Source organism: Coloeus monedula (assembly GCF_965178545.1).
Source record: "Coloeus monedula genome assembly, chromosome: 7".
Lineage (NCBI taxonomy): Eukaryota > Metazoa > Chordata > Aves > Passeriformes > Corvidae > Coloeus > Coloeus monedula.
This window is the reverse complement of record NC_138787.1, coordinates 14911388-14936003: the sequence shown is the minus strand read 5'-3', so window position 1 is coordinate 14936003 and position 24616 is coordinate 14911388. Positions and strand designations below refer to the sequence as shown.

The following is a 24616-nucleotide window of genomic DNA, read 5'->3' as shown; positions in this document are numbered from 1 at the left end:
GCGCCAGCCTCGCGCCCCCTGGCGGCCTCGCGCCGCCGCCGGGGGGAGGGGCCGGGCGCGGCCAGCGGGGGGCGCGGCCAGCAGGGGGCGCCGCGGCGGCGGGGCCGGGCGGGGCGGGGGCGCGGCCACATAAAGGACCCCGCGCTCGGCCCGGCCCCGCATCGCGCCCGCAGCGCTGCACGGAGCGGAACGGGACCGGGGCCGCCGCCGCCGCAGGTAAAGGGGATCGGCACCGCCCCTGCACGCCGCGGGTTCAACGGCCGCACAGCACCCTTTGTCTTTCCTCTCTCGGGCGCAGTGCCCCCGACCCGCAGCGGGGCCCCCAGGGGCGGGATTGTGTTTAAGGGCTTTTCTCCGTCAGTGCGGGCGGGACCCCGCGGCCGCCCCCCGCCCGCCGCTAGTGTCGGTGGCGCGCCTCGGGAGCTGAGGGTGCGGCACCCCGGGATCGCCCTCCCTCTCCTGGGCTGGGCTGTCTCCTCACGCAGTCCTGGGGTCTCCCGGTATTCGTGGTGTCCCCAGCGCGGGCCGGGCTCGGGGCCCCCCGCGTGTCCCCACCCGCGAGGGGAAGCGGCCCCAGTCACGGCCGTGGCAGTGCCGGGATTTCAGCCTCGGCCGTGGCGGCGGCTGCTGCCCGCGGCCCGGTGGGCGAATGCCCCCTGTGCCACGAGATCGCCTTGTCAGGGGAGAGAAGGGCCGAAAAACAAGTGCGGGCGAGAGCTCGGTTAGTGCCAGGGACCCGCTCCGCGCCCCCTGCGATCTGGCTCCTCCAGGGAGATCTGCTGTACGCCGGAGTTACGGACTTGTTGCAATAGTTAATTATTGCCTATAGGCCCCGAGCCCTTCCTCGGGACCAAGGGGTGTTTGGAAATACACAGTTTCTTCTAAATTGCCTTGGCTGTGTGCCTGGGTTAAGTGTATTTAATTATGAGCTGCCGTAGGAGAAAGACCTTGCTGGATTTTGGCAGTTCAGTATAAAATCAGAGAGGACGAGTGGCAGAGTTGAACTCTGGGGAATGTGTGCTCTCTAGAGGAGCCTCTTGGCATGTTGACTGGTGTGCAGAAGAGCGATGCTACTGCAGTACTGCCCCAGATCATAGAGAAACTGGGGACAATGCTGCCTGAGGAGGAGAAAAGTACCGGGGCCATGATCAGATAAACATGTTGGATGCCGTCAGAGTCGTTGAAGAAGCTGCTGTTTCCAACCAGTGGAGATGAATCCCAGTGGAGGTGTGTCTCACCTGCCTCTGTGTCCTCTGCATGACAGCAGCATCGATTAGTTCTGAAGCCAAACCTATTGCCATGGCTGACATAGTTTGATTTGTCTTAGTTTAGTAGAACCAAACCACAAAACAAGCAGTGTTTTGTGGGTTTGTGCATGTCTACATTTTTACTTAAATAAATCAGACTGTAGTTCTGTGTCTAGGCCATGGTCTGTGATACAGACCTTTTTTATTTAGATAGTCACAATTGAAAATTGGGTTCAAAGTACTTGTATAAATTAACTGAGTTCAGATAGAGTGTGGTCATGTGAAGTTCAAGTTCTCCATGAGGATTAGAGAGGCCCACTATAAGCCAAAGTACTATCTGTGTTAGGGATAGAAGTGCCTGAAGTAGTTTATCTTTTAAACTGAGTCCCAGTAGCACAATCTTATTTTAATTTTTAAATTTTAATTCTTTGGGGGAGAGGGTTGTGTTGTTTTTTGGGTGGGTTTTGTTTTGGGGTGGCTTTGTTTTGGGCGTTTTTTGGTTGTTGGGTTTTTTTTTGTTTGTTTCCTTTTTTTTTTTTTGTGGTTGTTTTTTTTTTTTTTTTTGTTTTGTTTGGTTTTCTTGGTTTTTAGCTTTTGCTCTTTAAAAGGTTTGCAAAAGCTTGATCCCATGAACATAGCTTAGAAAGTTTATTCTTTTCCCAGACTAAAATTGTTTAATAGATTGGATTTTGGAAATGTGGCACAAGGTACTTTATAAAAAAAAAAAAAAAGAAAATTGGAACCCTGGGACAGTCTCCCAACATGCTTGTAATGTGGGGCCCTTGCTTTGCAAGCCTCGCACCTCTGAAGGGCTTGGTCTAGATGAACAGACTGTGTGTGTACAGTAGAACCCTTCAATCTGGATCAAGTCATTCCTGACCCTTGGTCTCTGTGTGACTGCAGCCTCGGGTACAAGGTTGCTATCTCACTGTAGTATCCCAGCAGCTGAACACAAGAACAGGACTGTCTGGAAGGAGGAACTTGCCAAGTCATAGCTCTTGCATAATTGGAGCCAAGACCCGAGAACCTGTGGCTGTTGGAAAGCAGGGCATTGTTAGAGCAGTTCAGTGGCTTGTGAAGTTTTCTTGACAAAAAAACTAAGTGCAAATAGAAGGGCAGAGTTCAGGTTTATTTTTTGAAGGCTTTGTTCACAAATATCTTGGGAAACCTCTGTTCCCTACAGCAAACAAATTTGTCCAGTATTTATTTTACTGTGGAAATAAAGCTTTCCACGAGAAAATACTCTTGATGTGTAGCCCTTGGATTTTCCTACCTGTTTCCTTCCTTCCTGGGGGACAAAGCTAATAAAGAAGCTGACAATATATTAATCTTAATGGTTTCAGCAGTATGAGCGGTCATTGTAATCATGTCCATTAACCCCTGATTTTCAGGAAAAGGTGGAGGAACAGGCAACTGGACTAGAACTCATGACATCTAAAAGTAAACAGTGCTCATCTATTTCTGTGGAATTTGGGGGAAGAATTTGGTTGTGTTTTCAAATTCTTTCATACAACCATAATTAAAGCCCATGCCCTTAATTCTCAGATATTAAGCTTTCTTTTTATCCTCACATACATCTCCCTAGGAGCTGGGGCTTTAAGGAAAATACCATTTAACATGAAACTAAGGGTAAACTGGGGTTATTTTCAAGACTTTTTGGAGACATTCTGTGTACTATATTAGTGCCTTACCTAGTTATGTTGTAAAAATCAGGATACATGTATTGGTAGCTTTTAACTTAGGTTGGGTTTTTTTTATGTCTATTGCAGTTCAAGATGTCTAAAAAAATCCATGGAGGCTCCGTTGTGGAGATGCAAGGAGATGAAATGACACGGGTCATCTGGGAGCTGATTAAAGAAAAGCTGATTTTTCCTTATGTAGATCTGGATTTACACAGGTAATGGCTCTTTGACAGTCAGCTACTTTATACTGCAATTTGCTTGTGTCATTAGGCATTGATGGAGTTTCACTTAGCGCCGGAAGCATCCCCTCCGGGGTTCCTCACAGCAGTGAGCAGTGAATGCTGAATTGGGAGTTAGCTTTTTTCCTGTACTGTGCTTTTAAGAAAGTCTCTCAGAGACACAGCCTGTATTTTGATCTCCTGTGTCTTGGGTTTCCAGCACCTGGGCAGTCTGCGTGACTCCCTGCAGCCTAAACAATTAGAAACATGGGGTGTTTCAGCCACTGCCTGACTTGAAGCCTAGCATCTGTGAACCCCTGAGTAGGCTTATGGCTTCTCGCCATGCCTGTTTGAACATCTGCCCAGAGGACAAAAGGGTGGTTGTAGGGCACGGACTCTGCCCTGATGGCTGTAAGCCTGAGCTCTCTTGCTGATGATGTGAGCTAACTGTTGCAATTATTTCCTGAACCTAGGCTGGGCTCCTATACTCCCTTCTGGAAAAAAAAAAAACAAACAAATACTAGCAGCTGGGTACAGCAAAAGGGACATGCTGTCTACAGCATCTGGCCAAGCAGAACAAATAATCTCTTCCCTTTCTGGCCACCGAGCTACAATTGTTAGAGAAGCATCCAGCTACATTGCTCCTTCCCATGTGGACAGAGGCCTTCAGTGGTATCTGCCATAGTTAAACCCACAAGTCTGACCTCTTCCCCTGCTGCTGGAGACATTTGTATGCCACCTACATCAGGCTTTCTGCTTGCTGGTGTTGGGAACCAAGCAGACAGGAACCCAGCAGCATAATACATGCACACAGTCTGGAGAGCATCCCTTTTCAAAGAGGGGTGGGAGGAGGGCAAGCAAACCCCTGGCTGAGCCAGCACAATGGCTAGATTCATGTACAGCTGGCTGTGCTTCAGGGCTGTTCCATGCTGGGCACCCATTGTTCTCCAAAAGCTATTAAAACAGTGAGTATGGAAATGGCCTTCCTCTGATGTTTGAAGGGAATATTGGCAGTTTTGCTGCCAGAGTGGGATTGTGGGTCCATTGTCAAAGTGGTTTTTAAGCCTAGTGTAGCTTCATGTGCTCAGTACATGAAGGAAGCCAGAACCCTCAGCACAAGAGGGTTGAAATAAAGGCTCATATTCATCTGGGTATTTTGCTGCTCCATACAATTTGAATCCTCAATTGAAAGCTGCCATTGCAGGAAGCTCAAAAGGCAAGGCAGAGGAGATACTGTCCCATGCGGGCAGAAAACCTGAAGCATAAACTGAAGCTCTCCTTTCTCCAATCTCCTACCAACCTCCCCTAACAGGAGAAGTGTCACTGTGTAAGTCTGTTTTCTTCCAGCATTTGCTCTGGAAGAGGGATAACTTCAGTTGTGGCAGAATGCTGCAACTACACTCTCAAGCACATATGGGGTCTTGTTTCTTTCCTTTTGAACACAAAGAAATGTCCTGGGCAGTCCTGACCGTGTGTGTGGGTTTGTTACAGCTATGACTTGGGCATTGAGCATCGTGATGCTACAAATGATAAAGTAACCGTGGAAGCTGCTGAAGCCATAAAGAAATACAATGTGGGCATAAAGTGTGCAACCATCACTCCTGATGAGAAGAGAGTGGAGGAGTTCAAGTTGAAGCAGATGTGGAAGTCTCCCAATGGCACAATTAGAAACATCCTAGGTGGCACTGTCTTCAGAGAGGCTATTATCTGCAAGAACATTCCCCGGCTGGTGTCTGGATGGGTGAAACCCATTGTCATCGGCCGTCATGCTTATGGGGATCAAGTGAGTCATTTCAGTGTTTACACCTCTTTTTGTCTCAACAGGCTTATTCCTGACTGGTATAGAGCTCCAAAGACATAGACATCCCTGTGCTTCTGCTCTGTCTCTTGCATTCCACCTGGGAGCACATACTTGCTAGCACTTTGTTTGTACTGCAACTGGCAAGTGTGGGAGAGGCTGGTTCATGCCTCTCTTCCTTGAACAGTGTCACTGTATAAACAGCATTCAGAGGCCTGTGCTTGGATTAGATAGGCCTGTACTTAGACACTTAACTCTGCTAAGATATTGTGCATCACCTCTCCTAGAACCCTCTTCCCTACATAAGAACATTTTTAGAAAATATCCTTTACACAGCCCACCTTCTTACTTTGTAGGACTTTCTGGTGTAAAATGTTGCTCACAGCAAAAGTGGATACAAGTGAGTGATTTCTAGAAGTGGGCAAAATTGCCTTCTGTCGCTGTTGTCCCCAGGGACGGTGAAAATCATGACACGAATTCAGGTCCAGGATGAATGGGATTATTTAATTAATTATCACCTCGTTTATATAACTTGGTTCGCAATAGCGAAATTACGTTATTGGGTGCTTGACCCTACACCTCCCAGAGTGATTGGCTGAATGCTACAATGCCTATTTCAAAATATTTTCTTCAGTGAACCAAAACAAGACCTTGCAGGTACAAGATAGAGAGTTAATTTGCAGAAGTCTTTCACTGTTTCTCAGCTAAAGCATGAGAAAGGAAAAACTTCACAAATGCTTCAGCAGCTGGAAAATTCCTCTGCTCCTGCTTTTTAGCATCCACAGCCTTCTGTATGGGGGTTGGTTTTGTTCTATTTTTTTTAATTTTTTTTTTTTTTTTTTTACTGTGGTCTGCTGCTTAAACTTGCACAGCACACCTGCAGAGTTGGTATCTGAACTGGGCACATCAGGCTGTGGTACAGAAGTAGGGAAACATCATTTATCAGAGCTCTCCTGACAGTGGTAGTACAGGGCTCTCAAGAACCCTGGAATGGTTCTCAGTGTTGTGCCCTTTGGGTAGCCTGGAAGACAAGAATCAGTCATACTGTTCTCCGTGGGCAATCATATGCTGTAAAACAACCAAACATGGCAAAAGAAAAGTCTTCTAGAAAAGCCAAGTGCTTAAATAGATGGCTAAACCTGCAAACTGAGGGCAAGTCATTAGATTACCTGGGATAGGAAGGTAAAATAATAAATTTTCAAGAGGAAAATAATTGCAGAACCCTGACACTAGAAAAGAATGAGATTCAACATCCTTAAAGGTTTTGAATAATTAAGAAGGTCAAAATAATAATAGAAAACAATGGATTAAAGGGGAAGGATTGAAACCCTGCCAAAGTATGAGATTAAAGTGAAAGGAACAATATAAGAACATACAAAGGACATAGGAGCAAGACACTTCAGAACAGCTCAGGGAACAGATTCTCTTGGTAGGAGGAAAACTACATGAAAAATAATAACAAATTTCAAGGAAATGTGACTTCATACAATACTGTTCAGAGCAACTGGGAAGATGAGACATCATGTAAATACTTGAAGTTTTTAACTTCAAAGACTCATTCTACAAGTTGGCCTTTCAAATGTCGTCTTGTATGATGTGTGATTCCCTGTTACTTAAGAGATCAGCAGTTGTAATGAGTGGCTTTTTTGAGGCAGAGAGGGGAGCCTTTCTACCCAGCAACCACACAACAGTCTAAATAATCTGCACTTTAAAACTTCAGTGTATCTGCAAAAGTACATACTCTGCCAGTTGATGGGGCCCAAGGATCTGTGAGTTTTTTCCCCTAAAGGGAAGGATGGCTTCTGAAACAGGCAGACTCTTGACTACTTAAGGACACAGTTTAGTGGTGCACTTGGCAGTGCTGGCTGGGTTAACTGTTGGACTTGATGATCTTAGGAGTCTTTTCCAACCTAAGTGATTCTATGACTCCTGTCTTTCTAATCTCTAGTAAAATAATCCAATGACCATCTGGCTGAATAAAAAGTCTACTTAATGGGGTTTTTAGTACAACTGCTTTTCTGTACCCTGCCCTCCCAAATGAGGGCTGTCTTTTATGGTTCTCTCTTCCTGATAGATAAAATCATCGTGACAATTTTTTTTTTTTTTTTAACAGTACAGAGCAACTGATTTTGTGATACCTGGGCCTGGAAAAGTAGAGATGACCTACACTCCCACAGATGGAGGCAAACCAGTCACATATCTGGTCCATAACTTTGAAAGTAGGTATTTCTCTAAGTAGTGATTAAAACTACTATTTTGGATTTAATTCAACCTTGAATTATCAGTCAGATCTATTTGATGGTAAAATATGATTTTGAGGTAGAGTGGGGGAGAAAGCTTGGGTTTTCTTCATTTATTTGTCAAGTGCTGAAAGCTCCTTGAAACCCTCTGGGATCAAAGAGGCAGATCAAGAATACAATCATATTAGACTGGCCACCTGTCATGCTCTTTATATCATGACTCTGGTAGCAGCATGTATGTTTTTCTCTGTAATCAGAGGCAAACTTGCTATGTAAAACGAGGCCTGACCTAAGGGGAGCTACGTTTGAGAACAATTCATGTGTAATTTTTTTCTGGGTTTAGTTTGTCTTACTGATCTCTGTATACCTTTGCAGTTTTTGCCCTTCTTTATGAAGCAGTCTTTTTATTTGCTCAGTAGAAATGAGAATTAACACTTACTCTTGTAAGGTGGAAAGAAGATTTTACAAGGATGCTCCTGACTGCGTAGGCTGTAACTTTTAACAGATGCAGTCCCAGAGGTTTTGGTGTCCCTCCTATCCCTATTGCTGTGCTGGTTGCAGACATTGCTAGGCTCAGGAGGACTCCTGACATTGGTGGGCTTTGTTGCATGGAAGCAGTTACACGTATGTTGCCAGCACTCAGGCTCTTTTCTCTAGGGGCAGCATTCAGGAAAACATAATATAGGTTATCTCTCTTGTTTATCATTGCTCAAAGGGTTCAGGATTTTAAGTCTTATGGTGATCTATTTGTGAGTGTGCAGTGTTTTAGTTTTAGCTACAAAAAAAATGAAGTCCATGTAAACCACAGCATCCTTGTTTGTGTGCAGTTGGTTTGGCAAACAGATACCAAGATTGACGTATGACCCTCATTTGTAATACTTGATTTCTCTGGCATTCTTGCTCGTAAGAGCCTAAATCTCTACCATCTCTTCTGGCATATCCTTTCATCTGGAGTTCACCTGCTTCACTGCCAGTCCTAATCTGTTTTCATTTGATAGGTGGCTGGTGAGCCTGTGTTGAAGATGGGCGGCCATCCAGCTGCCAGTCTGATTTGCTGCTCTGCATTGCATCAGCGAGCAGAAAGCAAGGAAGTGCAAAGATGACAGATTACTGCTGTTGCTCTGGGGAACTGTCCTCCCCATGGATAACTGTTGTGCCCAGCATGTCTCCCAAATGATTAAGGGAAGGTTGTCTTTTTGCTGTACTAATATGTTCTACCTTGACACTGAATCAAGAGATTTTTAGTAGGCAGTAGGATTGTATGATTGCAATAAAGTTTTTTTTTTTTTTTACATGTATGAAAATAGCTCTTTGAATAAAACTTAGAGCTGTCATCCAGCAACCATGAAATCATGGCTCCTGAGGACACAGTCTCTGTAGCTGATCACACCCTGTACTGTCCTTGACTCTATAGGGAAGGTACAGGGACAACATGTATTTTCACTGGTAACAACAGGAATTTCATTCTCTGTCAGTATCAACTTTAAATTACATTGCTATCTTGGCAAGTAGATAAACCTCCTCTGGCTTCCCCTGTTCATTCTGCATGTATGTCCATGTCGTAACGACCACCGGGAGGTAAGGACAAATGGATAATAGGAAAGGTATTTTTAAAAAGAGCAAAGATCCCTGATAAGAGTATTGTACAAAAACTAGATAGATGGTGGTAGTGAGGTGCTTAAAATTAAGTACTTGGTATCTGCTTTTCACTAGAAACACAGAGCTGTGCTCTGAAAATGACAAAGCATTCTCATGAAGCTCTAGACCCTGCTTTCACCCACAATCATCCTCTTCTATGATCTGAGTGCTTCTTGCAACTGGGCTGCAAGTTCAGCATGCTTCCATTTGTGCTTCTAACACATCTGCCTTACACAGTCTAAGTCGTGTGAATGTTTTTAGTTCCTCAGAGCCTTCTCAGGACTTGCCTGAGCACCCACACAACTGGCACGTTTTTCCCACAACTTGCTAGACATGAACCTGAGTGGGTGGATCAAAGCTGCCGGGTAGGCCCCACATGTGCTGAAAAAAATGCAGGAATTCATGCAGAGTCTTGTTTACCTGAGCTAGGCAAAGTAGTCTTTGACTGCTGGAGTTAGTTCTGAAGGTGCAAAGCATTTAAGGTGTGAGCACGTCCATTTCTGGCTTTGACTGAGACCTCCTGCTCCAAACTGCTACCTTCTGCTTTGATAGAAAAAGACTGTATTACTTAAATGGCTAGTAGGAGTTCAAGCATACTCGCTTCTGACACAGTTTTGCTGCTTAGGCTGGATTAGAACAAAACTTCTTAGAGGGATTAGATCACATTATTAAGATGTACTTACTGTAAAACAAAACCACCTTCCTATCCATGTGTCACAGAACTGCTGGAGCTTTGAGCTGATAGTGCAAAGCAAATCTTCTCCTGAAAGAACCAGCCTTAAATTGAGAACTAGATTAAAACACATGGGGAGAGCACCAGCCTACCTGCCAGCCAAAGTATGCTACGGGGAGAATAAAATTCTTAACCAAAACTAAATCTAGTTGATTCCTATCTGTTCTTCCTCCACTAACAGGCTGTGGTGGCGTAGCCATGGGAATGTACAATCTTGACCAGTCTATAAAGGATTTTGCCCACAGTTCCTTCCAAATGGCACTGTCTAAAGGCTGGCCCCTCTACATGAGCACCAAGAACACCATTCTGAAGAGATATGATGGCCGCTTCAAAGACATCTTCCAAGAGATCTATGACAGGTAATTAGTTGTGTACTTCCTACTGCAATGCATAAGTTTGCGGCAGGAACATCCCCTCCAGCCTTGTGAGTTGCTTTTTCAGACATTCAGCAACACTTTGAGGGCACCAGGCATGCCATCTCTATCACAGTGTCCCTTGTCCTGCAAGGCACAGTACTCGATGTTGAAAGCTCTGCTAAATGTGGCTGTGGTGTCCATCTCTTCTAATAGAGTTACAGATTCTCTGTGGGTGCCTCTGTGACTCTGAAGCAGCCATGCTGTAGCCTAGCAAAGCAGACAAGGGAAAAAAGAGTAAAGAGAATGTGATTTTTTTTGTTGGTTTTGGTCTTATCTCTTTGCACCTCTGTATGCACAAACTCTGCAATCCCTGTTTATATGACAAGGTGTTTTGTTTTTTGTTTTCCAGAGAATACAAGTCCCAGTTTGAAGCCAAAAAGATCTGGTATGAGCACAGGCTCATTGATGACATGGTTGCTCAGGCCCTGAAGTCTGAAGGAGGCTTTGTCTGGGCCTGCAAGAACTATGATGGGGATGTGCAGTCTGACTCCGTTGCACAAGGTATGAGGTGCTTCCTGTGCCACACTGAAGTAGGCTTAGTGGTAGTCTCTTGTGTCCTTCTGTCACATCTTATGGAATGGCCCAGGAGGTGGTGTTGGGTCTCAGAATTTGTATTTCAAATCTGTGGCCAGTGATGGAGGTATCAGGCACTCAAATTCTGATTTTGCTTTTACAAGAAAATCTATTGAATGTAGACTCTGTAGTTGTATTTATTTGCAGGAGGGAAGTTCCTACCAACATGATAGCTGGTAGGCTTTCTATTCTAATGGACAGTATCTAGACAGCTGGTTCTGTCTCACTGATGGCTTGAGTTAAGCTGACTGCTGATGAGTGTGAGGGCAGGTGCTCTATAGATCAGTAAGAAAACCTTCAGGACCTAAAGCTACCTGTCAGGTGTAAAGAGAGAGATTGATATGTTAAACTTTACCTGTTTGTAGTGCTTGATCAAAATCCTATATAACCAAGGTGCCTGTTGCCAAAACAAATACAGATACAGAATTCCACAGGATGAGATGTGTGGCTTTATGTAATATGCTCTTTCTGAAGTAATGCCACTAAACTGCCTCCCACAGAACAAGGATGCGTGTTGGACTACTAAACAAAGCAGCTTTCAAAGATGCAGGTCTCTGAAACCTATAGGGTTAGAAGTGGTGTGAATGTCCAATATCAGAAGCTGCTGGTTCCTCTCACAAGAGCAGATGCTCTTGATAATAAGTATGTTTGTTATCACCCTGTGTGGAAGACAAGCAACACTTACTGTTCTCTTACTGTACATTTTCAGTAGAAATCTGTCCAGCAAATTAGGTGACAGTACTAATTCTCTTTAAATGGTGCAGAATGTCTGTGTATGTATATCTCATGGTTCAGTAGCACTTCTTGTTCAGATGAACTGTTATTTCAATCTGTAGGGACTTGCCAGTTGGTTGCAGAAGCACTACTGCAACCGTGCTGTTCAGGGACCTTCACGTCAGTGGGAGGATGTAGGGGGACTGTAGGATGGGGAGATTAAGGGGAATTTGACAGAGCTGTCCAAAGGAGACACTGAACTTTTGAAACTTGTATTCTGTAGGCTATGGCTCTCTGGGGATGATGACCAGCGTGCTGATCTGCCCTGATGGCAAGACTGTTGAAGCAGAAGCTGCTCATGGGACAGTTACTCGTCACTACCGCATGCACCAGAAAGGCCAAGAAACCTCCACTAACCCCATTGGTGAGCTGCTTTTCACTGCCCTTCATCATCTCTACACATGAAAGAACAGTTTAGAGTAAGAACATCTGCACCCTTTATGCAGGCAGTTGCACCACTGAGTGGTGAAACTTGCAGTTCATAATGCATTTTTCTTCTAGAGACTGTGACAACCCTTAAGGGGAAGGAAGCACCTAAGGTTCTTAAATGCTCATTGGTCAAAAGAAACTACAAAAGTCAGAGGGTCTGCAAACAATCAGAAAGTAAATTAGTAAGCTACACACTTGGCATGGAAATTGCTCTGTTAGTCCCTGATCTACAATATAAGCACACTGCAGTGGGTTTTGGATAAAGGGGCAGGGTGAAAGGGAAGAGAGGAATTAAAGAGGGAAAGATGAATTAAAGTAAGAAAGGAAAAGAGAAAAAGAGAAAAAAAAGAGAGAATTAAAGAAAAAGAGGATAAATGAGAGAGAAAAAGAGATCACCAATCCTGGTTACAGTATTGATCTATCTGAGGGGATGCCAGTCCTGTTTTCAGTGCTGATAAGTGGCAATCCGGCTGCATTGGTCTGGCTGATGAGATGTCCAGGGCCCTGGGGGCACCACCTGGGCTTGGGGCGGGGGAAGGGTACCTTTTTATGGACAGGTTTCTTGCTTTCTGTGTAGATTAGTCATCAAGTGCAGTCCATTCTTTCAGGCCTGTCTGGAAATGGGTCAGAGGGCTTTTGGGGTCTTTGGTCTCAATCCCCCCCTATACGCCATGCCCACTTCCTGCCACTCATTCTTGCGCTTGCGCTGTACTGTGTTGTGGTTCTTCCTCACAGAAAAATGCTCTCCTGTCTCCACCTGGCCCCCCTTCTCCAGTCAAATCTTGTTCTTTCTCATGGCATGTCAGTACCAACAGTCTGTGCTTGGCTCCACAGCCATCCATTTATCAGTGTTTGAGGCACACACATTAGTCCCTTCTCTTGAGATGAGTTCAGTTGGTCAGAGCATGGTGCTAATAGCACAAAGGTTGTGGGTTCAATCCCTATGTGGACCATTCACCTAAGAGTTGGACTCGATGATCCTTCTGTGTCCCTTGCAACTCGGACTATTCTGTGATTCCATGTGGATCTTCTGGAAATGAAGAGCTCCAAAAGATCTCACTGTGGGCTGCTGTTTAAAGGGTTGTTAGAGAGTAGGGTGTAGTATGCATTAGCTCCTTACAGTCAAGAGCTCAAGGGGTCTCACTTTGAATCACTGTTTATGGGGTCGCAAGAGAGTGGGCTTTAGTCATAGTAGTTTTCCATCCTGGCAGCAACTCAAGTCAACGACTTTCTTTGAAAGTTCAGTAACAAAAATATTATTCAACTTGGGTTGTTTTTCAAGCAAGAAAAATACATTTCAAAGGCTGTTTATTAAAAAAATGTGCTCACTAGACACCACTAGTTCTTGGGTTTCTGACAAGCTTGAGAAGGGCATAGTCCAGGTGTGGTTTGTCAAGGCCAAGGCCTAACGAGCATTTCTCAGATCACAGCGTGGCCTGAGGGAGGCAAGGGAATACACCCCCACAGTCCCTCCTGTGACTTAAGCCAGCTTCTCTGGGCCTCTACAGACACAGCCTAAAGCAAAAAACAGGCTGGAATGGAGTGGGTGCAAGGGATAAGCTAGACCTAACCTAGCTTTGAGGTATGCACTCACTCTTCAGGAAACAATTGGCTTATTGGTTTATTGGTGTATTGATTTATACAAGGCCTTAAGGTTTAGGTTGGTTGTTTTTTATTTTACTCCTCTTTCTGATGGCTCAGAAGACCCAACCACACCCCAAGCCATGTACACACTCAAAGCGTAAGTGCACTTGGAATGGGACATGAGGGAAGGAATCCTCTAAATTTGCATAGAGACCAGAGCATAATGTAGTATAAGGAAACGGACTGCACCCTTCTGTTCCAATGTTCTGTGTAACTACAGAGTCCTACCATGTGTCATTCCTTCTGACTTGGGCAGGAGGAAAATACAGTGACGTGCATAGATTACTGGAGGCAGTGAGTAGTTTCTGAGGTCTGCTTTTTTTTTTTAGAGTTGGATGAAAGGCAGAGGATACCTAGAAGAAGATAAGTGTTCTCTTTCCCATACCAGATTTTCTATCTTTTTTTTTCCATTTGCTTTCAGTTTTATTGATATTAAAAAATCCAATTATTGTTCCACATGATGATTTAGAGCAACTTTCAGGAAGTTCTAGAAGGATAGAATAACCTAGTGTTCTCTCTCAGCCTCCATCTTCGCATGGACAAGAGGCCTCGCTCACCGAGCTAAGTTAGACAACAACACTAGCCTCAGGAACTTTGCAGTTGCCCTGGAAGAAGTCTGCATTGAGACCATTGAATCTGGCTTCATGACAAAGGACCTTGCTGCCTGCATCAAAGGCCTGCCTAAGTAAGTGTATGGAATAACCAGCTATGCTTAGAGAGGAGGCTGTTTTACTTGGTGGTTCTGAAGAGCATCTGCTGGAACATTATTTTAGTATGGTAAAGAACAGGAGTCTGTCTCACAGAGCTTGCCTGTTCCCAGTGCTGTACAAACAGAACATGAGACACTCCCTGACCCAAGCAGCTTAGTCCAGATTGCTCTCTCTCTGCTATTGTACCGAATGAATTAGGAAAAAAGTAAAGTAGGAACTGCAAAGATTTTTTTTTTATGACAATCTAGCTATGTTGGCCAGATCCTAATAAATGAAGAAGACCCTACATAAATGAAAAATATCACCTGGCTACCTCTTCCCTGGAGCCTTTTGGCAAATAAACCCCAGCCTGATGAGTAGGAGAGAACTATTTTGGTTTTAGAGGGAAGACATAGAGTTCTTTGAACAGTCTTCCCCTGCTTTGATTATTTGAGAGTCTGTACAACTAATGTCTATCTTGTTTTGTTTACCCTGCCAGTGTCACACGCTCTGATTACCTGAACACCTTTGAGTTCATGGACAAGCTTGCTGAAAACTTGAAGCGGAAGCTGGCCTCTCTACCCAAGGCTTAAGGCATGGGTCCTACTCAAGCTCCTCTAGCAAAGTGTCTCCCACTTACACCAGAGTGTAAGTGGCACTGTATCGTACTTTGTTGTGCTTCTTTTAGGCTGTTCTTCAGCTTTGACCCTCCGATATTATCACACTGGCAGATACTTCCTATCAGAATCATCTCTTTGCCCAATTACTCATTTTTCTCTTGATTTTCTGTCTGATGCTCTTTCTGCTCACACTTGAGTCATCTTGCAAAGCACAGGCACTTGAAGTCTCTTTCCTCAAGAAAAGTGAATTTTGTAGACTGGAATCACCTGAGGGACCTTCATGACTTGAGAAGGTATGAGCTGGGGGTTTGAGCAAGCTCTCCATACTTTGCGTCTCAAAGATAGGTCCCTTCTTAACCTGTTGCATTAAGTCAACACTTTCAAGACTGTGCAGCTGTGCTGGATTCACCACATACGTACTTCCAAAGTTTTGGACTCCATCAGGACGGTGGGAATGGTGCTCCACACTACAGTCTCTATTCTTCCTGCCAAAAGTCCCCACACACGCCTTCTGCCCCATCTCACAGACTTCAGTCTCACTTGCAACTTTTGGCTGAAGAAGCTTTGCATTTTGAGCACACTCTTCACCTTGAGACCTATCAGGACTATCTGCGTTGTTTTTAATTGCAGTTGTTTTCTTTTTTCCTGTTCTTGGCTTTTTCAGCAGTTGTTTTCTCATCAGTTTTAGTTTAATAGGCTCCCTCCGGGGTACAAACATTCGCCCGTGATTGCTCAATCTTGCTGAATTTTTACAGTCAGTCTCACTCCCCCCAGATGTGAAACTGTACCAATATATAGATGATACTCTAATTGAAGGAGGTTCCCATGAAAAGGTGGGAGAAGCAGCAGCAATATGGGAAGCATTACATTAAGAAGAAATTGAAATTTTGCCTGAAAAATGTCAAGGATGAAGTAAAGAAACAAAATTTTTCAGTACTTGGTAGATGCAGGCAGTGGCAGTAGTTCCTCCAGACATTTTAAAGGAATTAGAAGAAATACAAGTGCCCCCATCAAAGAATGAATTAGGAGCATTAATGGGAACTGTAGGATATCGGAGAAAACACATACCTGGATTTTCTATCATTGCTCATATAAGTGGCTCTGTATCATGCTTTGTTGTGTAACATTTCAAACACTAGATAAAAATAAACATAGACACTTTTTAAATTTTTAGAAAATTATGTTTTCTGAAACCCTTTGAGCTGCTGGGCTAAGCCCTACTTTTGCTAAGCAGATGAATTTTATAAAAGCTTGGCATGGGGCTGGATTCCTAATTTTGTTCACAGCAGACCTGAGGTTTCTGTCCATGACTTTGATGTTTATCTCTTCCTCTCAGTCTAAAAGCCAGTTTGTGTCACAACTGTGGTCAAACCAGCAGTGACCTACTGCCCAACAGACCTTAGAAATGAGAACCGTCCACAGTGAGTGTGAGCTGAGGGCTATGCCAGCTCTACTGCAGCCCTCCTGAATTTATCTTAGTGCCAACCAGAGCACAGTATCCTGATACCAAGGGATTTGGTTCCATTGCTACAGTCAGGACTGTAGCATTTGAGTAGCACTTAGTAAATGCTGGAAACAAGCCTCATAGGCTAAGAGCCTACCAAAGCCATGCTGCAGTGTCTAAATGCAGGCCGTGCATTTAGTTATGCTCCTTCTGACTGGATGTGAAGCATAGGAACTATTAACCTCTTCCCTCACCCCACACTTCATAAAGGTGCAAACTTTTCTCCAATTGTTTGGGCTATTACTTACCCTTGTTGTCTTATAGCAAGTCAGATCATGACTGTGAAAACTTATTCCATCCATGGTTGTGTGTTGGGTTTTTTTTTTTAAGGAATATTTTTAATTCAGACTAAAATAAAAGCCAACTAACATTCTTTGTGTCATTCCTTTGTGTGATTAGCAGGTATGGGGAAATCCTGCCTCAGAGAGAGATGCCAGTAGCTTTCAGCACAGTCCAGTACACACTGGGACAAACTGCTGGAATGTGATATAAACACAAAATATGTCCCTTCTTAAGAGTTTTAATTTGTTCTGGCCCAGGGAAAGCTGTGATGTGTAGTGTCATGGTAAGCATCAGGTAATGTACAAAAATTCAAAGATACCACTTGTATTGAAGTTTTATTTGAGGAGTAATATAAACTGATACATCATCACTCAGCAAAACAAACTGGTTACACATGAACAAACTCTCCCCCTCCAACTGACTACTATACAGGTGGTGATTAGGATAGAGATACCAATGTTAGACTAGGGCAGCTAGTATTAACATGTGTTTGAAGCACAGCTCTGTAACAGCTAGCAGCTGTCTCTGTACCTTCAATATGAACAACTACAGTCTACTATTCTGTTATTAGCACAAGCACATAAGTGCAGCTGGAAAAAGTCCCATTTCTGACCCATAGAGGCAATCAAAACAATTACTGGGAACAGTTGGAGATCTGTGTTCCTGCCTGGCTTCTGACATCAGTGGGTCAACACACGCAGGTTCTAATACAACAGCACCTTTAACAAATTTCCTGTTATTTACTAGCTCCTACCTGGCTTCCAGAGTTACAGAGTACCAGAGAAAGCATGGTAACTTCCAGAAAACTGAACAAATAAATAAGAGGGCATTTTTAAATCTTGGGCTTTTTGTTTCCTAGTTTTAATAACCTAACAGTACAGCTTAAATGTAAGCTAGGTAGTAGCATTTACCTGACTGCAGATGACACTATTTTCCCTCTACTAATGAAGTTTCCATCTTCTGGAGTGCTCTGAGTACAGCAAGTACAGCAAAACTCAGCCTATCCTCATGAACTGATGGATGTTGTTGAAATGCTGAGGAGAAGCAGTAAGTATGGTCAGAAGAAAAGAGCAGCCCTCTCCCTGCTCCACCACAAAGAGGAAACACTTTTCCTGCTTCCAAAGGGGCACATTTCCTTCCCTTTTACTACCAGTCTGATTTCTTCCCCCCTATTCTCTCAAACATTTAGAATCAATAACCTTCAAAGTTACACCAGTAGACCCTAAAAAAAACAAGTGCTGGAAGCCAGTGGGTGCTCAGTCTGCAATGGGAGAGTACAGGATTTCCTGAAACACAGCTGACCCCATCTGGAGTACTGTGTCCAGCTCTGTGATTCCCAGCTTAAGAGGGACATGGACCTGTTGGAGCAAAGCCAGAGGAGGGACACAATGTTGTTCAGAGGGCTGAAGTACCTCTCCTATGAAGACAGGCTGAGAGAGTTGGGGTTGTTCAGCCTGGAAAACAGAAAGTGCCAAGGAGACCTTATCACATCTTCCACTACCTCAAGGGGCTATAAGAAGGCTGAAGGGGCAAGAAGTGATAGGAAAAGGGGGAGATGTTTTTAAACAGCTCTGTCCCACGGGACCCTCTCCTCCAATCACCTTTCCTGTAGCAATACTCAGAACGTTTGAGACAAAACATGCTTAGGTCTGGTCCTAAGCACCCTGTGTTTCAAATATTCCTTAATGTTGGTTGGTATAGGGCTCATCTTCTGCTGCAGGGAGCTTTACTCCTCCCTGGCAGACAGGGGGAGAGAACAGGAAGGAAACAGAAGATAGCGAGTGGCTAATCATACAGCACATAAGGGCCATGTTCATCATTAAAACACACATCCATCAGTTTCCCCACCCCATGAGTCCCAAAGATTTCAAAACAGAAGAAATCCACGTTACAAGGCTAAATTTGTTGAATTGGTCCTTGGGTTGCCTTAATTGGAATAGTTCAACTGCCTGGTCAGTCGCCTCCATCTTTGCTCGGGCCTCTGCAATCAAAGTTGTAGCCTTGTGGCTAAACACACAAGCTTCTAGGACCTTGGGAGCTGCCTTTCAACCACTATTCTAATCCTGATTCATTCCTGTTGACTGCATTGGCAGTGGGATATCCTTCAGGAAGCTGTTCTTTGTCCTCTTTCATCTTCTTGGCCATTCCCTTGGCTTTGACAGGCTTCTTTTTTCTTTTGTAGAGAGGAGAGTGGAGGAACTCCGTGTCTGTAAATGGGTCACCCTGCCTTAGTTTCCTGCAGAACCAAAAGAATTACACTGAAACATCAAGTGTGCCTTGAATACATGTATTTTAGTCCCTAAAGTTTCTGATTTTACTGTAGTGCTTCCTCATAAGATGATTAAGTAGTACAGTTTGTTTCTTGTCCAGTACAGAGTACCTTCTGACACAATATAACCAGCTATTCACAGAAAGTTCAAACTGACACTTTTCAGGGAAAAACACACCCAGTAACATAACAACAAAGTCGTCATTTTAGGAGCACGTGATTCTGTGCAATAGCCATTGGATGTGCTGAATCTACAGTTTCTTAAGGAAAAGATGCAGCTATTTGTTTAGGTACCATATCTGCTAGTGAACTTAGATACAGCCTGCTCTCAGGAGGAAAGTATGACTCAGGTGTGTAAAATTTTAGTCGTCACAGAATGTAAATGAAATCAGGGCTTTTGCTGAGCTGTCTTTATTTAGCCTGTATTTTATCCTTGTGCTACTGCCTCATTAGCACTGGAGTACCACAGATGCAGTCTGCCAAAAGATGGGCTCATTTCAACAAGTAAAATAACATCTTTGGTAGCTTGTTACCAGAAGCCTAAACATCCATGCATGCTGATGCAGAATTCTGGAATAACACAGTGTTAGGAGGGTCACAGAACACAAAGGGTAAGAAGAACTTTAAACAAAGCAACAGAGGGTCCAGCCCTGGAGAGTGAGTATATGAGAGCAGAGCAGGGGTTGCAGCATGGGAACAGACTTTGGAAGGAATCATTTAAAGCCCAACCTATTGATTGGTGGCTCTTTGTAGCAGGTTGGCTTCCGTTTCCGCCTGGATGAGCACCCTGATGCTTCCTCCGAGCTGGAGTAAGACACAACCCTGGCACTGTTCAAGTCCCGTAGTGGCCTGATATCTGCAAAGGGAGACATTCACATGGTTTGATCAAAGTGATTCCAAATAATTTCCAGGTATCCTAAGAAGTAACAGCTGTCAAATAGAAAGGTTTCTCTGAACGTGCACAGTCCAGAATCCAATCATATTCCCACTAAACTCAGGAGACCATTTTAATCCAAAAATACCAGACATGGTCCTCAAGTCAGCTTATAAATCAAATTAGGTCCCTCAGTGAAAAAATACAGATCACTAATACTGATAGTATCATGGTCCCTGGTGTAGTAGAAAAATGATATAAAAACTCTATTTGATAGCTGTAATGCCCAGGAGCTTACAGCCTGGACGAGACAGCAAGCTTATGGCACACAACCAACCTACCAGCAACCTACCAACTTCCAGCAAGACCCAGGATCATGCCAGTGGTCACTGCACCTTTCCAAGTAGAGTCAGCCAAAAGGAGAAGGGCAGGAGAACCCTCCCTCACTACAAAGTACAGCCCACTCCAGTTTGTCAACAGCTACAGAAAGAAAAACCTCACAAAACTACTCTCTTTACAGAGCATCCATTAACAGCAAACTCCCCAAAAGGTGTTTAACTGTCATCTTACCAGCCCAGGGATACACCCTCCAAATCCTTTTTAAAAACAAACCAAAAAAAAAAAAAAAACCCACAACCAAAATAACTTAGGTTGGCTCCTGGTTCATTTCCAGTGAAGATATCACCTACAGGTATGAAGTCTGACACCTTGCAGCATTCTGGACCAAAAATTTGTCATCGTCTTGATATTTTGTGTCCCAATAATACTGACTGACTCTACTAGGCAGGGTGAGCATCAAATGAGACTTTTCAACTGCTTGAGTACTTAATTTTCTAAATTAATAGGTATGCCCTGTAGATAACAAGAGTGGTAAAACAAGATGCAGCACATGCTGCTAGTCTTGTGCCAATATCTACACATGGACAAGTGGACAGAAATTTTCATAGGAATGCTGATAAACTAGAAGCAAATGCAGCTACAGAAATGACTGGCCAGCACAAGTGGAAGAATAAATGGTGTACTGGAGACTGATCTTTAACTCTGAAAAAAGAGAGGAGAGGAAGGAAAATATAAGTGCTTGCTCCATGGATTTTTTGCCCTCATCTCGAAATACAAGTACCTTCCCCAGCTTACCACCTACCAGGTTCCTGTGAAAGTGACCTCCAAGAACTTGACTGGACTTGGTTCCTTTCCCCGGGTGTTTTCTCTGCAGTCTTTTCTTCAAATATCAGGGAGTTTTTTGACCAAACAGGGGATTTTGCTGGCATTCTGTTGCCCTCAGTACTTAAGCTCTTGGAAACTGGTACTTCTGTAAGTCTGGAGCTGACAGGCAGAACTGCAGAACTGGTCACATAGGAGGATTCAAGACTGTGTGAAAGGTCAGTAAGACTATCTGCAAGTGATGTCTCAGGTAGCTGCTCCTCCAGGAAAGCATCTGGCTCAGACAGCAGATGTGTAATGCAGGAAAACTTCCCCATCAGGACTGTTTGCTTGGATGCAAGTTCTGTGGAACTTCCAATGAGAACCTTGGCACCATGACTTTTTCTGGCCAGGGAATCGGTCTCTGGTGGTGGAGAGTTACTCCTCTTCCTCGGAGACTTGGGTTTGCATGAGGCTTCTTTTTTCAAAGCATTCATGTTGTTGTCAACTTCACCTTGCCCTTTTTCTTTAAGACCGCCTGTCTGTTTTTTATTGCTCTTTTGATTGCTCTTAGCAGCTCTGGGGATTTTGCTGCCTTTGCTCCCAGGAACAGACCTGGGAGGCACATTTTCATCCCCTTCAAATTCTGTCTGGAAACAACCCAAGTTTCCTGCGAGATCCAAAGGATGGACAATATAAGTTTTCCTGCGTGGTTTAAGATTACCTGGCAAATCTTTTGTGCTCTCATTAGCTACTCCTTGAACATCTATACAGGGACTAAAAATATCAACTTCATTTCTCTGATCACAATTGCTTTCCCTGACAGTCTTCCTGCTTGTTTGGCTTCTTTTAGGCCGTTCTTCAACTTTGGCCTCTGGTATTATCACACAGTTTGGCAGATACTCCTCATCAGAATCATCTCTTTGCCCAATTACCCTAGTTTTTCTGTTGGCTTTCTGTCTGATGCTCTTTCTGCTCACACTTGAGAATTGTGTAGAATTTTGTAGACTGGAATCACCTGAGGGACCTTCATGACTTGAGAAGGTATGAGCTGGGGGTTTGAGCAAGCTCTCCATACTTTGCATCTCAAAGATAGGTCCCTTCTTAACCTGTTGCATTAAGTCAACACTTTCAAGACTGTGCAGCTGTGCTGGATTCACCACATACGTACTTCCAAAGTTTTGGACTCCATCAGGACGGTGGGAATGGTGCTCCACACTACAGTCTCTATTCTTCCTGCCAAAAGTCCCCACACACGCCTTCTGCCCCATCTCACAGACTTCAGTCTCACTAGAACATGTTGCAACTTTTGGCTTAAGAAGCTTCTTTGCATTTTGAGCACATTCTTCACCTTGAGATCTATCAGGACTACTTTCTGCATTGTTTTTAATTGCAGTTGTTTTCTTTTTTCCTGTTCTTGCTTTTTTAACAGTCTTTTTCTCTCCAGTTTTACAACTACCTTTGCTTTTAACCTTTACAGGAACAAACTCAGGGACTTGGCTATAGCTGGGGTCTGTTTCAACACCACACCCCATTTCTTTTGTCTGTAGCTGCTCACAGAAAGTCTCTTTACCCACAGAGTTTCTATGAGAAATAACAGCAGTTTGAGTAGGGGAAGCCAGGGGACTGGGAGATCTCAGCTGCTGCTGTGTGTTGTTCTTGCTGGAGCTGCTGTTGTCCTGTGCAGTACTACCCCCAGCTGCCTGAGTGGAACTGCCATGTGGGAAGATATCCAGACCAGAAGATGGAGTGCTTGTAGCAAACAGGGTGGAACGTTTTCTCCTCTGAGTAACATGCCCTTTTGACAGATGATCAAACAAATCTTTTACCATCTCATCAGCCTCATATGAAAGAGTATGACCTTCCCAGGCAAGTGCTGACAAATTGTCAGGATTTTGTTCAGTAGTGCACAAGACCTCTGTTGGAAAGAAAAATTTCTTTTCTAAGGCTGAGAAATGAAGCAGGTAAACGCCATCTTTCCCCATACCACTAAAAGCCTTGCTCCATACACTGTCACAAATCCAGAGCATAGAAAAAGCATGATTCTGTCTCTACAAGGACTCCCCAAACTTACTGTGTACCAGAGTTGTTCAGCTGGCTTCCCTCTGAACAAAAGGGCAGCTCAAAGCAAGATCCCTTAACCAGCTGTAATACTTAGGAACACTCATGATCTGTATAAGAGTTACAATTTATATGGCAAATCCACAAACAGTTGTGCACCTGGTCAGATTCTGCAACTTCGCACATCTCTGAAAATCTTATGTAAGCTCAGTACTTATTACTCAAGAAGCCTCATTTACAAGCTTGAAGTACTGCAAATGTGCCACATATCCCTCTGAAGACACTGATTCTGGAGTATACATAACTCCAGCAATAACAGCCCCAGGGGAGCATGTAGTTCCTACCAGTCATTGGGAGCTGCTGGAGTTGTGGTTGAGAGCTAACTAGAGCTATGGCACTCATGCATTTCTGAGTACAGACAAAAAGTCCTACCAGAAGAACAGCAAAAGATGCAAATTTACCTCCAAAGATGCAAGAGTCAGGAAAAGCCTCCTCTGTTGCCATTGCTTCAGTCACCTTCTTGTCATTCTCTTCCTGATGGAACTGAGGCTTCTCGTTGTGCTGCAGTGGCAAAGTATCTTTGGAGGCACTGGGCACAATTTTCAGGGGCTCATTAGAAGCAGATCTCTGAAGTTCTCCTGCATTAGAAGCAGGTCTCTGAAGTTGTCCTGAGGATGTGAGTACTGCTGTGGAGCTGCCACGTTGCTGTTCTGCATCACGTAGCTTGGAAATGGGCACTCTCATCGGTATCTGTGTAACCCTGGTGAGAAGGAATAATAGCAATGGATTATGTTTCACATATATGACAGGCCCCAGAATCCAGCAGACTAACTACAGGCCATGTGTGGGCAGCTCCAAGGACTGGCCTGTCTTCAAAGGGGAGACCGGACAAAGGAGAAACAGGACTTCAAATATACTTTAAGAGATGCTGCTCTGACCATCTTTCCAGAATGCAAGCTTACATCATACAAGCAAGTGACTACTAAGCATTTTTATGTCACAAACATCAAAGTAGCCAGCTATGGCACTCACTCACTCAAACAAATCTTGCCATGCTCCCCAGCTACAAAGAGAAAACTGCCTAAAAGTAACACGGTCTCAAAGAAAGGAGATTAAAAAGACCACTTTTTGCACAGACTCAGCATTAGGACAAGGAGTGGCAATAAAAAGGCAGAATAAAGGAAAGCATCAATCAGTGGTGGTTCAGAGTAGAGAGCTCATGTAAAACTGGCAGCTGGGCACACACATAAAACACAAGAAGTTTAGCATATAGAAATTCAGGACAAGCTTGGTGGTATCATTTTAAAGCCCACCTCAGAAGCTGACCATCTGCAATATCATCGGCCCAGCTATCTTCAGTCATGCTGCTCTTCTGGCCACTGGACACGGATGCAGAATTTGTATGGAACTGGAAAGAAGAGAAATAGAAGAGTGATTTAAAGTTCTTGAAATCCCTCATGCAGCCTCCTGCACAGAAACAGCAGAAGCTCAGTTTCTCTGGAAAGTATGTAAAGTACTGCCAGCAACCCTCTCACATTATGGAATAAATTATGGAATAAATTGCAGCAGAATTAGATTGTGTCTCCATGGCCTAAGAATGAAGTTAAACTAGTTCAGATAATCTGAGACTAGGAAGCAGGAATATTTTCCCATCCACCCACAAGACAAGACACAGGGAAAGTGTCCTATTCCCTATCCCAAGTTGCCATGGCAATACTTTAAAAAACAAATTGAAAAGAAGTCACAACCTGTCAGAACAGAAGAGCCTACTGGAAAATATAGCCA

The 24616-nt window shown here is 44.0% G+C and overlaps 1 protein-coding gene across 1 annotated transcript; it reads left to right on the top strand.

The window, feature by feature from the left end:
- The first annotated feature begins 82 nt into the window (after positions 1 to 82).
- On the top strand, positions 83 to 16578 carry IDH1 (isocitrate dehydrogenase (NADP(+)) 1). Its single transcript, XM_082285488.1, has 9 exons — positions 83 to 216; positions 3017 to 3144; positions 4639 to 4930; positions 7059 to 7164; positions 9738 to 9915; positions 10322 to 10473; positions 11543 to 11683; positions 13915 to 14077; positions 14581 to 16578. Exons 2-9 carry the CDS (start codon positions 3023 to 3025, stop codon positions 14672 to 14674), a joined length of 1248 nt encoding a protein of 415 aa, XP_082141614.1. The 5' UTR covers positions 83 to 216; positions 3017 to 3022; the 3' UTR covers positions 14675 to 16578.
- Positions 16579 to 24616: the final 8038 nt, after the last annotated feature.